General features: G+C 43.8%; 1 protein-coding gene across 1 annotated transcript in view; it reads left to right on the plus strand.

Moving 5' to 3' along the window:
* The first annotated feature begins 3,924 nt into the window (after positions 1–3,924).
* The window catches only part of ext1b (exostosin glycosyltransferase 1b), a 127,181-nt gene continuing 115,541 nt past the window's right edge, over positions 3,925–15,564 (plus strand). The window contains exons 1-2 of the mRNA XM_079259124.1: positions 3,925–4,623; positions 4,692–5,640. Coding sequence (XP_079115250.1) covers positions 4,605–4,623; positions 4,692–5,640 — 968 coding nt within the window. The 5' untranslated portion in view covers positions 3,925–4,604. The remainder of the gene's footprint in view (positions 4,624–4,691; positions 5,641–15,564) is intronic.

The following is a 15,564-nucleotide window of genomic DNA, read 5'->3' on the forward strand; positions in this document are numbered from 1 at the left end:
TTTCCATGCAGTTTATCGCTGCCAGAAGAGTTTTAGCCCACGACAACCCAGGTGTTTGTTTGACCTACTGTTTAACTTATTTATTAAGTCAGGTTATAAAACAAGTTAAATCAGTGTTTTATTCAATAAATGCACTTATGATCTTATCAGTTAGGTTATATTGCAAATGTGGCTTCAGATTTGCATGCAGAATAAAAATGGATCAAGCATCAATCATCAATTTACTAAATATACAAACGGAATATTTGATGATGTCTAAAATGCTTATTTTTCCAAAGTTACAGTAATAATGTAAGGAAGGTGTAACTGTGTTTTATATGCTACTGTAAACAAATCTGTGCTGCTGTTACTTTCTACTCCACCTGTTCTGTCTGATCCGTCTTAGGTTAGTGAGAAAAAGGCTAATGTCGATATTTAACTTTAAAGGTCCAGATTTTATATTATTGAATCAAATTCTGAACGTGAATAATAAGGTGAAATTAGAATGTTTTAATGAGTATTTAGCCACAAATTATTGCACAAGAATCATCATTTAAGTATTTTCTTTGAAAAAAAAAAAAAGGTTTTGTGTCTTTAAGGTGGGTAATTGTATAACCTTTCAATGCTGTGCATCCCATTGTTTGTTTGCTGTGACAGTTATTCTGTTTCTAATCATGCAATTTCATTTTCATACTTTAGTCCAGTACGAAGTAGAAACTTCACTAAGTTGTTGGTTTGAGAAATAACTTAAAGTGTTTTCTGATCTAGTTACATGTCTGATTCTGAGTAGGGCAGCTCTTTTCATGATCTACATGACATAATGTCCAAGCCAGCTTATTTTAACGGGTGGGGTAGAACTTGTACATCTAAGACATATTGCTCATCAGGCTGAAAGAGACAAAGGACAGTAGCCTATATGAAGGCTGCATTTGGAAAAGAGGGACTCTGGTCATTTTCTTCTCCAATGGTGCCAAATAGACCTAGCAAATGGTTTAGTGCAACTCAGTATCTATGATCGTGAAAAATGTTTAGAAGACCTCCATGCTAGCATCTCTCAAAGGTCCTGATGAAATGTGTGAAAGGACCAGATACATGTTGATCAAGTTCACTGTCTCCATAAGCAAAACAATCTGTGACAGTTTTATGTTTTACAATCTCTTTACTAAAGTAAACTAATAAAGATTTTTTTTGTAGAAAATGGCTTTAAAAGAATTAAACCTCCTCCATAGCTTCTTTTTTATTTAAAAAAAAAAAAAAATCATGCTTCTTATTTTCTAATGTTTTAATGTCTATGTAGAGCACTTTGAATAACCCTGTTGTTGAATTGTTCTGTACAAATAAACTTGCCTCGCCATAGTTCACTTCTTAGCAGAGTAGAAACAAAAATAGGTCCGATAAAAGTCTAAATGGCTTCTTCATTTTGCAAAGGGTGACTTGTTTTCATCCAGATTTGTTTGTCAGTAAGTCAGATATTATGAAAATCCACCAGAGGAACTGAAAATGAACTTTTCAACATTTTTCTTAATTTGTCATTAAAGGAAGTAAAAGACTAATGTAGCATGACATCAGTAATAAATGCAGTCTTTTATACTAAACAACAGATCAACCCCTCTGAATGTTGCTCCTTTTTAACTTGTATCAAACTTTTCTACTTCCTCCACTTCTCTGCTAATGACCCTGCCAACACCAGGATTTGATTTAGGCAAAAGGGAGAATCAAAAGCATGAGGGATGCTCTCTTCTTTTTCAACTTTTTCATTCTGGCAGATTAAAAAAGGGTGTTTGACATGTGTTGCTCGGTCCAACTTCAGAGCTTTCCCAGCTGCACAGCCTTTCTTATCCTCTCATGTCTCAGCACTAACCGAGTTCTGTGAAGGAGGGAGACCAAAGTGTAACTGAAAAGGGGATTTTTTTTTTTCTTCCTGTGGTGGGTATATTCGAAGTATACACAAGGAAAGGATGAAGGAGTGGAGTGCAGCAGAGCTCTCTGGAACGATTCCCAGTCCTCATCACCGTCGGGCCGAGACCACACAGCCACAAAATGTTCCAAAACAGTTAGGATACAGGGGATAAACTGGGGCTATCCAGTGCCTTTGATGGTGCAGCAGTTAACACAGCAGGCTCTCCTCAAGCCACTGGGTCTCTTCTCACCTGCAATTAAGGGAAATGTTAAACGATGAGCACACAATATGTTTTTTTTAAAAAAAGCACACGTGTTCGTGAAGAGAACCCTTCTCAAATTACACCATCGTCTCCAGTTAACGCAATCCTGGATTCGAGTGTCATTTAACAAGCAGACATGATTTCCATAAGAGTTGCAAGCAATTAAGAGTAAACTCCCCCAGGCATAAACAAAGGGAGGAGAGGCAGAGTTGGTAAGCTGAGTGGCTTCTTAAGGCTGCAGATTCCTGTAAGGAGAAACAGAGACTGTGTAAACAGCCACATAGACGATTCAGGAAACACATTTTGCTTCAGGCAGTCAATAAAACTTTCCTACACATGAACCGCTGTAACACTGAATTCAGCAGGATGACCACGAAGACAGGCGCAGCCCTCTGGAACAGCACTCAGGCCTCTTCATCACCAGCACACTCTTCCGATGAGTTCTGGCCAACCACAGGATCCTGGCCTGCCTCCCAGCCAGCCCCGCTAATTAGTCCCCCTCTTCTGAGCTAATTGGCCGATAAAAAATGAGGATGGCCTCTTCACCCAGCCCGAGTGTTGTGCCACCAAATGGCAACAGGGAGGATTATGCGTGCTTATGAGGCATAGTGACACTCAGCGAGAGCCACTCCTTCGCTATTAATTAAGCCTCTGCAGTGTCACATTGGTTGGTTAGAGGGTAAAATTTTTATTCTAAGGTTGACTTCCTTCTATGTGTTCCCATTAAAACGCCTTTAAGCAAATTAACAATGAGATCATTCATTGGAGCAGATGCTGAACCCTGACCAGGGTGATATCAGTGTTAAAACATGAAGCAGGCAAATTGCATGAGGCTTATCGTACTTTAAAGACTTTTGATTTTCTTTGCACTATCAGGACTGTGGGTTGGTGATTTGGGGCTTCCATGACAGCCCTCCTGAGAACAGACTTTGCATCAGGCATCCTGATGCTGTGGTGGCTGAAGCGGAACACAGTCAGACAGCACCACAACTAGTTTTGGTTTTTTTTTTTAAAATAGCTGTAGATCATTGTAGTTTCTGTTTCACGTCTGTCTCTACAGATGTTCAAATAGGAAACCACAAAAAGCAGAAATAATTCCTACAGTGCAACTCATGAGCTGGTTATAGGGGGAATTTTCATCATAAAATGCTCAAACAATGCAAAATTTAGGGGATTTATTGAATAGAATAGAATAGAATAGTAACTTATTGCAATGTCCGTGTCAAGTGGTAATGATCTAGCTTTAAGTCATGCCAAAAAGGTCACATAAGTGATTTGAGGGGGGAGAATAAACATTAAGGTAATTATATAACGAATTCTGTTTATTTATACAAGGTATAGTACGCAGCATAAGTAATGCTCATTACAAGTCAAAACATAAAAGTGTGTTCTTTCTCCAGCTTCAAAAAGTAAAAATGTGTCCATGTAAAGTCAGTAAACCACTATGCTTAGTCTCTCTGAGCTAAACTTCTCTCAGAGTTGCTTTCGCTTCCTTGGCACAACTCCAATCATCTTCTATAAATTTACAATTAGATTAGATCATTTGCACATGCGGAGGACTCCAGTTATGAATGGGTGCATTTCCCCAAGTCCCGCCTCTTCCGCTCACACAGACGGACCAATCAGCGGCGTCGCTGCGCCTCGATGGGACGTAACGTCAGCTGCCGTCGTGTCGGGATTGGAATGTTACCGAATAACAATCGGAACAACTGAGCACTCGGTAATTGGACACTAAGATCAAGAAATCCCGTCTTTTAGAACATTCTTTTCAGCTATTAACCCAGTTTGAGGTTCCCGTTTGCTTCCCCCGCCTCGACCGGATAACTTCGTCTGCTTGCGCGGTCCCTCCAGCCGATGAGGGTTTTTTATTTCATATCGGCGCGTTTGAGCGTGTGTGTGGGGAGGTAATAAATGCAAGAGAAATGCAGGGATTCGTCAGGTTACACTTGTACCACTGAGCTGCTCTGAGACCCGTTCGCCGGTGGTTTTGCTCCTCTTCCAGCCGGGACAATGGAAAGGTAAAGGAGAAGAGGAAAGGACGAAGACGAACCGAGGCATTTTGGGCTGAAGCGCGGCTGCTTCCACCGGTTTTACGCGTGTTACCCAGTTTAACATCCACATCGGGCTGTACCTTTACGTCTGGGAGAGCCTCGGGGACCCCCAGCCCCCGGTTCGCCAGGGAAGAGAGTTTCCAGGCGGCTGCCGGACAGTTTTCTGCTGGAAGAGCCTGAAACATCCCACCTGAATGAGCATATGATTGTGTCCGAGAGGGTCCGGACACCGCTGGTCTTTAGGTGCACCAAAGCCCCGCTGTAAGGTGTTGTGCGACATGCTGAAACTCTACAGAAGAGGGAGAAAGGGGCAACACTTCTAAAAAATCGCCCACATGCACCGGATCAATCGCTGGATTCGGGAACCGAATACGCAGAAGGGGGGTTGGGGATCCTTGGAAGCTGCCGGAGGATGGAGCGGTGTCGCCGGGGTTGGTGAGAGCCTAATTTCGGGCTACTTTACATTTCTCATTCCTGAACAACTCGCCTCTGTTCCCAGGACACATGCAGGCCAAAAAACGCTACCTGATCCTGCTCTCCGCCGGTGCGTGCCTCGTGCTTCTCTTCTACTTCGGAGGGGTTGAACTTCCAGCGGCGAGCAGGAGCCGGCATGACCGCAGCAGACATGGGTACCGACCGGATCAGCCCTGGCCTCACTACTCGGACCCTTTACACCCTTTCCTGCCCTGGGATCAGACGGACACAGAGGAGTACAACCTGCACATATCTCCGAGGCAAAAGAGGGACGTCAACACGAGTGTTTACAAGGGCAGAAGGTGTCGCATGGATTCGTGCTTTGATTTCTCAGTGTGTCAGAAGAACGGATTTAAAGTTTATGTTTACCCCCAGCAGAAGGGGGAGAAGATCTCAGAGAGTTACCAAAATATATTATCGACCATTGAGAGCTCCAGGTTTTACACCTCGGATCCTGGACAGGCGTGTCTGTTCGTCCTAAGCTTGGACACTCTGGACCGGGACCAGCTGTCCCCTCAATACGTCCACAACCTGAAGACCAAGGTCCAGAACCTGCCTCTGTGGAACGACGGCAGGAACCACCTCATATTTAACTTGTACTCCGGGACGTGGCCGGACTACACGGAAGATTTGGGCTTCGATATCGGTCAGGCGATGCTTGCCAAAGCCAGCATCAGCACCGAGAACTTCAGGCCCAACTTCGACGTGTCCATTCCCCTTTTCTCCAAGGAGCACCCCCGGACCGGCGGGGAGAGGGGCTTTCTTAAGTACAACTCCATCCCGCCTTTTAGAAAATACATGCTGGTGTTCAAGGGGAAACGCTACCTGACGGGCATCGGCTCGGACACAAGGAATGCCTTATATCACGTCCACAACGCGGAGGATGTGGTGCTGCTCACCACCTGCAAGCACGGCAAAGACTGGCAGAAGCACAAGGACGCGCGCTGTGACAAGGACAACGCAGAGTATGACAAGTAAGTGGGAGATGGGAGAAGTTGTAAAATGTAATAAAGCTTTAAAGCGCCACTGCTGTGCGTAAAGAGAGATGTTATCCATCTCTAGAGCGCGCAGCAGGCGCGCATTGTTCATAGATCTCAAACCTTTTGCGTGCGCACAAGTTTTAGACAGTTTTAAGAAACTTTTATTACTCTTTAAAACTGGAATCATAATGCAAATATTTATAGCTTCCATGGTTATTTAAAAAAAATGTAATCAAAATGCCTAAAAGCCATGGCCAGTAATCCCCCTTTAAGTCTGAAAACATGACTGGCTCCCTCCCCAGCTCTGGACATTCCCTTGCTCTCCTCTCAGTCCCTCCTTTCAGGAATTCACCCGCCTCCAACACCTTCCAGCTCCAGTCTGTGGGAGCACATAACCCCCCCCCCCTTTTTTTTTTTCTTTAACCAGGATATGCTTGGACATGTTGGATTTGCACCCTGTGCTTGGTGTGAATTAAGTGAAAGTTGACCATGGGAGTTTTCTCTTTTGTGATGATCTCATTTCAAAGTGACCCCTCCTGCCAACAGGCTGCTTCCCACACCTTCAAGCTGCAGCGTTGGTGCTGTGTAGTTTATGTAGGCGGTTGTGCGGACTCCTTTTTTTCTAAATTGAATTATAAAGCGATTTTAGTGCAGATAAATCAGTCATAAGGGGTTAATTACCACTTTAATTTACAGCAGTTAGGGCCATCATTTCACTGTTGCCCCCCAGGGACAGCTGATTACCTCTAATTTTAGAAGTCTTGGTTTTTTGTCAAGGTGATGATTAATGATTCCCTTTGGGATCAACAGCTGTAAAGGCAGTTTGGATACAGTGGGTGGTGTTTCTGGCTCACATTGTGGGATCATTAAGTGAGCTTGCCTGTCAGATTGACTCCTCTGTGAGTGACATGGGTTTGATCTGCTTTTATCAGAGTTTGGGTCCCAGCGTTTGTAAAGCTCTGATAAGCTCAGAGCATGCGATAACAGCACTTCTCAGCATTGTTAGGGCTGTGTGAGTGTGTGTGTGTACCTACCTCGTGTTGGGGTTAAGAGCAAAGGACAACACATGGAAAGTGAACATGAACATATTTGAATTCAATCCATCAGAAAGATGGAGAGAAAGGAGCTGCAGGGGGGAGATAAGGAGGACTTCTTAACCCCAGTGCATGTTGTGTTGAGAGGGGAAGTGACTTTCCTTGAACTTAAAGTGAACTCGGGAACCTTCAGCGCTTCAGACTTAACTGGCGAAGTGGGAAAGGAGCTCTTAAGAAAACTTCACAAGCATGCACTTGTCTATCCATTCGTCACCCCTTTTTCCTCCACTTCTTCCAGCACGCGCACACACACACACACACACACACACACACACACACACACACACTCGCTCTCTCTCCTCTCCATACCTCTGCCTTGGGCTGAGTCACCTGGAGAGATATGTCATCCATTATCTGACATTCCAGTAGTCTTTGGTCCGACCCAGCTCTGCTGCGCTCCACTCGGGGCTTCGCTTCCACACCGGGAGAAGCACGATTTTCCCCGAAGGTGGCTTTTGTCTCCGGAACATCTCGGTACCGTAATCAGATCATGGATGCAGTTGAAGGCAGCAGTTCAGGGAAATCTCAGTCTTCACTTCCCACTCTTTCCAACCCGACTGTGTTTCACAGTTGATTTATTTAGATCAATAGTGCTGCCTGTTAGTCATTTCATTTCCAGCATTTGAATTGTCCCTTCAGTAAAAAAAAAAAAAAAAGTCTAATTTTATTTTCAACACAACTGAAGTGATTTGCAAAAAGTTTTGCTTTAAGGTTATTAGAGACACAGTCTGATTTTTTTAAATTTTTTTTTTATTTTAAAAAAAAAGCATTTTTCAAAATAAAAACTGTGCTAAGATCGCTTGCCTTGCTCTGGTAGCTAAGCATACCCAATAGATTAAAGCATTTGCTCCTGTTATGATTTAATAACCTGTTTAAATTTAATCAAACTACTGATTTTAATCTTATTTAAAGCCCTTTGGGCTGATTTGCAAAAAAAACCCATCACAACTCTCCCAGATAACCAGATCGACTGCATCTAACTGGCTGGTGTTTGCTGGTGCATCATTGCTAGAAGCTCTGAGGTGGTGGTGGTGGTGCGGGGGGGGGCAAGCAATGCCTTGCAGGGACGCTGTGCTGCAAACTCAGGAATGCATTCATGTGTCAGAGCAGCTGTTAGCGGTTCAGTGCCGTGCACTGCCAAGGCAGACCGACTGGCTGCAGAGGCAGAGCACATGCACGTACCTGGACCCTCATTACACAATGAAAACACTTTGTGGAGTTCGATACATCCACATTAACCTGCTAAGCATTAACACACACATGCATGAACTCTGTCATTGTTGCGGCTCCATCCAGGTTCATCTCTGCCTCCTGAGCCTTAACCTTTCTCCCATTTGAGAGGAAAGCCGCTCCGCTAAGGAATGCAGCTAGAGGGCTGACTGGAAGTTAGCTTAGGTGCCCAAACTGCCTCCCACCCACTCGCACCGAACACAGACACAAAGGCACCACACTCCATACATTTATCCAATTGATTTTCTTAGCTGTAATAGCTTTCAATTGGAGTCACTCTGGTCCACTTCCATAGCCAAGCAGTGATGAAAGGGCCCATTCACTGCTACATTATCCACTGAGTTTTCAGAGCTGCTGACAATAATCCTGGGAGAGGACAGTGGAAGGCTATTACTGGCTCTACTATTGGAAAAAAAAAAAAAAAAGTATGTTGGACGGCAGTGATGCTATGCCTTGTGCTGACTAAACCGCCTTTACTGGAAGACTTCATGCTGGAAACTTGACAGTTTTGTTTGTTTGTGTTTTTGTGACTTTCTGTCCCTGATAGTATTTTTTTTTTTCTGCCATTTTTCTTTAAATTCTGTTTCAGGAAAGATCACTTCAGTCATGTGTATTTCACTGCATTATGTCACATCCACAGGGCTGAGAAGGATTTCTGACGTGCTTTGCATATTTACGTCACGTATGTAGGTCAGAATTGAATCAGCAGCGCCGTGAGAGGTCTGTTCTTTTTTGTCGAGCAGATTATCCTGCAGAAAATCAAAAGTACAGTCTCTCCAATAATAAGTGTATCGCTCAAAGTACTTCATTATTACCGCTGAGTGTTCCATTAAAATCTAACAGCATTTTTTTCCTCTATATTTTTTGTCTCGGTTAAGCCTTTTCTCTGGCTAACAGCTCTGTCATCATCCCCCATTTAATACTTAACCAGCTTTGTTGACTTGTATTGACTTTGTACTTTAGCCACTTCACAGGCAGCAGCCGCTCAAGGTCACCTGGGGGGGATTTAAAAACCGAAAGAGAAGCAAGGCAATGAGGAAAGATTTAGCGAGTGAGAATGTTAAGAGGGGAGATGAAAAAAAGGAAAGTGTCTTTGTTTGTTAAAGATTGTTCAAAATGCATGTGGGTGGAAAAGCGGAGTGTGAGATTAGGTGTTAACTGTGTGTGGAGTACATATGAGAGGAGAATTAAAGGGTCCGGAGATTCCCCCCCCCGCCCCATTAGGAGTCAATGGCGGTAATATTGACTGAGCTCTGTGACATTTTCATTCTCACAACGGTCATCAGCAGAAATTTGCCCCCACTTGACAATTTTGTCTCAGAAGGAGGATGAGAGGCAAAAATCCATATTTTTTTTTCCTCACTCTTTGCTTCAGTTCCTCATCTCCCTTCTCTCCTTCCTGCCCTCTGCCCCCTTCCTCCGTTTTTCTCTTAAACCTTCATGGAAATATTGACGTTATGGCACCTTGCCACATTCCCGTTTCCCATGTTTTTTGTTTTTATATGACGACGTTGGCGGTTGACATATTGTAACACAACTCCTCAGAGTGAGAGACAGAAGCTGATCCAGGCCAAGTGAAAGGGGGAAAAAAAAAAAAAAAAAAACCCGGCAATGCATCCTCTTCACCTTATCTCAGTAAAACACTGTTATTATGAGTGGGGAATAGCAGCGCTCACCTGAACGTTGAAACGGCGGCGACGCTTGATAGTGGACTGCTGTTGCAGATTTAGAGCAAAGAGCGAATAGCAAACAGTCATGTTGCTTCGTCTGTGTTTGGCAGGCGAGGGTGTCACACTCCCCGGGTTGCCATTGTTTGTTTTTCTGTAGTCAGATTAATAAATCATGAATATTTCATGATTGCCTGCTCTCTCTCAGATAAAGTACCAAGCTTGTGATGGAGAATGTTAATGATGTGGGGGATAATTAGTCTGAATACGGCGCAGTGTAATTGGGACTCTTTTGATATTTTGGTGTGTGTGTGTGTGTAAGGGATGGATTTAAGTTTATAACTACATAAAACCTCTGTTTGTTATTTTATCTCATCAGGCTGCGTATCCATCGCAAATCCACTCCAACTTTCCTGATCTTTCCCCTTCTCTCTTCTCATTATTGCCCTTTCAGTTGTGTATTAGTTGTAATTAGCTGGGAGAGTCACAGTGTTACTGTAATATTTCCTGTCTGGTTCCATGTCTGCATCTTACAATGAAGGGCTTTCCTTTTAAAGCTGCAAGCTTTGGTGACAAACTTGAGTTACAAAGCTTAAAAATACTTAAAATCTGAAAGAAACAGTTTCTTTGCTTCATTATTTTGTCTTAAATGTTAAAAGGTTGTGGAAATTTCCCATCACAACATCCAAGATTGAGTTTAATCCTCAATATGTAACCGCAAGAATTGAATCACATCCACTTTGCAACCACATGTGGCGGAGAGAAGCTGTAAATCCTCACATTTAAAAGTGACATATAAAGCACTCCCAAGACACCAATAGGTAGTTAACCTCTCCCATCTTACGGTTAGGAGTTTGACTCTGCTGTTTATCCAACCTGTTCTCACTCGCTGCTCATCGCGTTCAGAAGTGTTGTCGTGGCTGCTCAGTCACGTTTCACTGCAAAGGATCAGAGACTGTAGACAAATGCACCCTGCTGGGGATTGTTGTGTGCACGGGACTCTCCTGAAAACCTGTTCTGCATCAGGAAAAAAAAAATGCATTTAAATATGCCACTCCCTCACTTTAGGATCGGTTGCAAAGTTTTTTTAACCTGATTTCTCTGAAAAGTTTCTGTAGTTTTGCTGCTTTCAGTCTGATTTTTGTGCAACTTCTGCCTACCTGAGCCTGTCTGGTCCAGGATGGTTCCAGGCATCTAATATCCTGACTAATTAAAGGTTCAAGTACTTGTTGTTCCTAAAAACCCAGTCCGGTGATGACCTTCCCCGCACTGGATTTGATTTACAGGCAGAAGACTCATTCAAGTGACCTGATTGTAATCTTTAGTCCTCCACCGCCTGTCCAGGTTGACGCAGGTTATAATGGATTTTAATTAAACAGCCTTATGGAGTTCTTAGCTCCAAGCTCATTCAGCTTGAATGTTGAATGTTCAGACATTAAAAACCAATGAAATCAAAAGATATTTTTCTTTTCCAGGTGTAGAAAAAAAAAATCCATCCACACAGCTGATCTGTTAAAGCCTTAGTGTCTCCTCATCTCAGGTTTGCTCTAATAGACCTCAAGTTTGGTTTTTATCTGCATCCGGCTGCTCATCCACCCATGCCAGTGAGTGTGTGTGTTTTGGTCTTTGTCTTCGTGCGTGTAAATGCAAGTGTGTGTGTATGTGTGTGAATGCTTGATGACTGGGGTCGTGACCCTTCTGTCTGTCCCCTTGCTGAGTGACGAAGGCAAAGCCCCGCTCACTGACCCACATTCACTGAGGGATTACCAGCACATCCAACCCCCCCACCCTGAGATGGTGGAGAGGCTGAAAAACTAGAGAGGGGGAGAGGGGGAGAGGGAGAGAGGAGAGAGAGAGAGAGAGAGAGAGAGAGAGAGAGAGAGAGAGAGAGAGAGAATTGGGTGAAAGGGGGTTGGGTTGAGTGAGAGTCCGTTTGTGGCCGTAAACTCGGCACACACACCCACACACACAGAGATTTGGTCAGACAACTGAAGCCCAAGTGCACCAAACGGCCCCCACTACCACCACCACCCAGACCAGCTGCTGGTGAGGGGGTGGCTAGAGATTGATCAGCTGGGGTTTCGCTGCTCCCAGCTGACCACCAAAATGAAAATCAATGAGCCGGACCCCTGGAAAAAAAAAGAGCTCATTTCCACATTGGAGGAAACGGCTGCTGCAAACAGTTGCCATGCCTGCTGTAATTGAAAAATGTCTTCCCTCCCCAGGACTGTCAGGAAGCCTTGAAGAAAACTGAATTAATAAGAGACACAAGTTGTAAAGCCGCCTCTCTCTTTCTCTCGACTTTCTGTCGCTCCCACTTTAACAAGTGCTGATGCAGGAATGGGAAAGTTTGTGGCAGGTGGGGGAAGTGAAAAGCTGAGCAGATCTTTGGGAAGTCTGACAGCATGGAGCCGAAAGCGTCCAAACGGACCTCACCGCGCGCTGGTGAACTCAAACAAGGCATGTCTGTGACTGGCTGAGGTGGGAAGTGTTGATCAGGGCAGACATTGGATTGGCTGTCATCAAACTCCCTGCTGAGGAGGGGTGAGAGGGGAATATGGCTGCTGGTTGGGAGGGGGGCAATTCTTAGAGTTCTGATATCTGTCTTCTTAATTGTGGAGAGAAGATCTGTTGAAAAAATTCCCAGCTTTTGTTGTAGACGTCGGGGCAGGAGTCTTGCTGCATGTCGGTTTCATCATTCTCACTCTGTTTTTAGTTTTGCTCTCAACTTTGTTTTTTAACTTTAAAGAAAAATATGATACTTTTACTTTCTGTCTTGCAAAATATATCAAATTTTTGTATTAATATCAGTTTAAGTAAAAGAGAAAATCTTTGGCTGTTCTGTATGTATCTGTCACCCTCTGCAGTAAGGGAGCTTTCAGTATGGTCGTTCTAAAAGTTCAGATTGTGACTATAACACATATCAACAAATGCTCGATCTACAGACATCAAATGCCTCAATACCAACTATAGTTATTGGTGGATGAAGCTTGTTCACTAGAGGTAGGGAATCAAATAAAAAAAGAAAAAATGTTTTTGTCTTTTTTTTTTTGTTTGTTTTTTATTCATCTTTTTGCTTGTCTTCTTAGGCGTTATAGCGGCAGAATGATGGTCTGGCTACTGTGCTGTTTTTTTTCCTAATTGAAATGATGAAAAATGACGAACAAAAAAAGTTTTGTTAAATGTCGCAATTTAAGAAAGAAGTAACTTGGAAAATTAGCACATTTTGTTACTTAAGTGTAATGATAATGAATCAAAAATCCGTTTGAGTCAAGAATAAATTCTGAACCAAATCATCACCCCATAAAATCTGTATCAAATTGAATCATGAGTTGTTGTTAGATTCACATCCCTAAGGTGTTAATGCTAGAGCATCTGAACCCCTCCGGCTGCTCTCCACACGAAAGCGAGGGTTTCCATTTTTACATCCCTTGATGAATTTTTTATAAATGCTGATTTTTGTCTAATTTTCAGGTGGTTGACATGTTTTTCGATGCATGCTCTCTGTTCCCTGGAGGGCGTTTGTTTACCTTGGCTCTTGCGTAGTGTGTGTTCTGCCCTGATGCGCACACACACAGCAGCTTTAACATGCTGCAGTGTATATCAGGTAATTAACATTAGACTGTTGAGTCCTGTAGGAGGACAGTGTCTGACGTTAATATAGTGAAAAGGGAAACGCTGACTTTATTTGTGCTGATTCTCTCGAGCTAAAAATATCTGTTTTGTTAAAACTGCTTTAAACGCTGGACTCGTATTCATTGTTTGCATAATGATGAAGAAGAGAACAGATCTGCTTTGAGCAGTGAGCTAAACCTATTACAAGGTTGTCCTTTTTTCATTCCTTTATATTCGCATTCCTCAGTTCAGGTGCCAAAATCTCCACTTCTAAGTGAAAGTCTGTAAAAGAGTGAAACACAGTAAATCACTCATCTTTATCACATTAAATGGGTGTTAAAGCGAGAGCACATCAGACCTGTTCCAGCCTCGCTTCTCTGGCTTCCTGCTTATTTGTAAATCAATTTTAAAGTTCTTTTATTTGTTTTAAAATTTCTTTATGCCCTTGGTCCTTATTTGTCCGATCTATTATCCCTTCCTGTTCTTTCAGTGGCTGATCAGATGCTGTAGTGGTTTCCATAGCAACTAAGGTAACTCGTAGGTGATCAGGCTTTTTCTCTTCTGGATCCTAAACTTTTGTATGACCTTCCTCATGGCATGAATTTCCATTTCTATATCTCATTTATTAACACGTCCTTGTTCCTTAGCTTTAAACCCCAAAAAATGGGGGGAGGGTTAGTTGGTTTTAGTTGTTTTTATTTGGTAATACCTGTTTTTCACATTGTTGCTTGTGTTTTTACCAGTACATGTTTTTACCATCATGGTTTTACTTCTGACCTGTTCCTTTTCATTTTGTTTTCATCACTTTGTTTTTTAAGTGCCCTTTCAATAAAAACAGCATGGGAGGGGGGCGGTATTTAGGCATTTACCTCTGTGCTCTGGTTGTTCTCTCCTGATTGTTATTGGAAGTTAGACTTTGGTTTTACTGGAAGTAAATTAGGCTGCAGTTGGTTGCTAAACCTCTGCTAAACTGGAGAGTTGTGTGTGTGTGTGTGTGCGTGTGTGTGTGTGTGTGTGTGTGTGTGTGTGTTGGTGCGTAAGAGGTCAGGATTTGTGTGTGTGTCTCTGTTAGGAGGAGGTGGGGGTGTTGCTGGTGGTCCCATTGCTTCAGGGGATTTGTCTCATCCTGAGTGACCCTGCAATCCATGGTTTGTGGAGCACAGTTGGTGGGGGTGGGGTCGGTGGGCAGAAAGTCGCCTCAGTCTGTGATGGCTCTCCTGGATGCTCGCACTCCACAGCTCAGAGCAATAAGATGAACCTTTCCTCCAAGATAAAACACAAGCACTCCAATTAGACCACTTTCCACCAGCATTGCTGGTCCCACCTCTCGTGAGCTCAACGACTCCCTGAGGGTGTTGCAACAGCGTCACTTGGGAAAGGCTGTGGGACGGGGGGGGGGGGGTAGAGGGTAGTTGGTAGTTTTTATGGCCTCGCCGAATGGCAGCTTTTATAGCCCTGAGAGGCCATTCAGCAAACACCTACCTATCAATAGGAAAAGGGATCATTTGACATCAACTTGAACGCTGATCTCCTTCCTGCAGACGAATGAAAACGCTTAACCCCTTCCCTGGCATTCATATTTAAATAGTAATTGGCAAGAAGAGGAAATCTGTGCGAGGGCAAAGAGAAGGAGGAGGGAGCAGAGTGGGGTGGGGGGTTGAAGAGGGCAATAGCTTAAAAAAGCATTATGTCACTGAAGAATGTGTGCATGGCCCAGTGTTTAGGGGGCCAAGGCTTTAGGAGAGAAAGAGGGTTTTGTTGGAGCAGATCTGGCAGGCTGGTAGGCTGATGGAAGGGTTCTTTTCCCCCGTCTGCTTCATCGTGCTTTATGGCTCGGCTTGACTTCCACTTTTGGGGTGTAAAAGTTGGGGCAGCACAAAAGGGGTCTTATTGTGCTAAAGTTTGCCCTCTTTCCAGAAGGAGAGTTTGTGGCTTGTTGACATCGCAGTTTCCCCATATGGTCACCCCCCCCCCCCCCCCCCCCCCCCCCCCGTCTTTTTCTTCCTCCTTCATGCTTCCCTCCTCTCCATCACTTTACACTCTCCTCCTGCTGCAGCCCCTCTTCTTTCTGTGGATCTCCTTTTCAAAGCCTGAGCAGCAACTGGCAACACACAGCTCCAGTCATTGACAGTTGGGCTCTGCTTTGACATATCCCACCACACTTAGCATATCGTCCGCTAAGTCAAAGCTAACGAGGAAGAAGGAGGAGGAGGTGTTTGTAAAGGAGGAAGGAATTTAGTATCACCAAGGAGATCGTTAGTATGTGTAGAGCATGGATCTATGGTTGACCAGAGGAAGCAGGAGCAAAATTC

The sequence above is a fragment of the Telmatherina bonti genome, assembly GCF_933228915.1.
Source record: "Telmatherina bonti genome assembly, chromosome: 19".
Taxonomy (NCBI): domain Eukaryota; kingdom Metazoa; phylum Chordata; class Actinopteri; order Atheriniformes; family Telmatherinidae; genus Telmatherina; species Telmatherina bonti.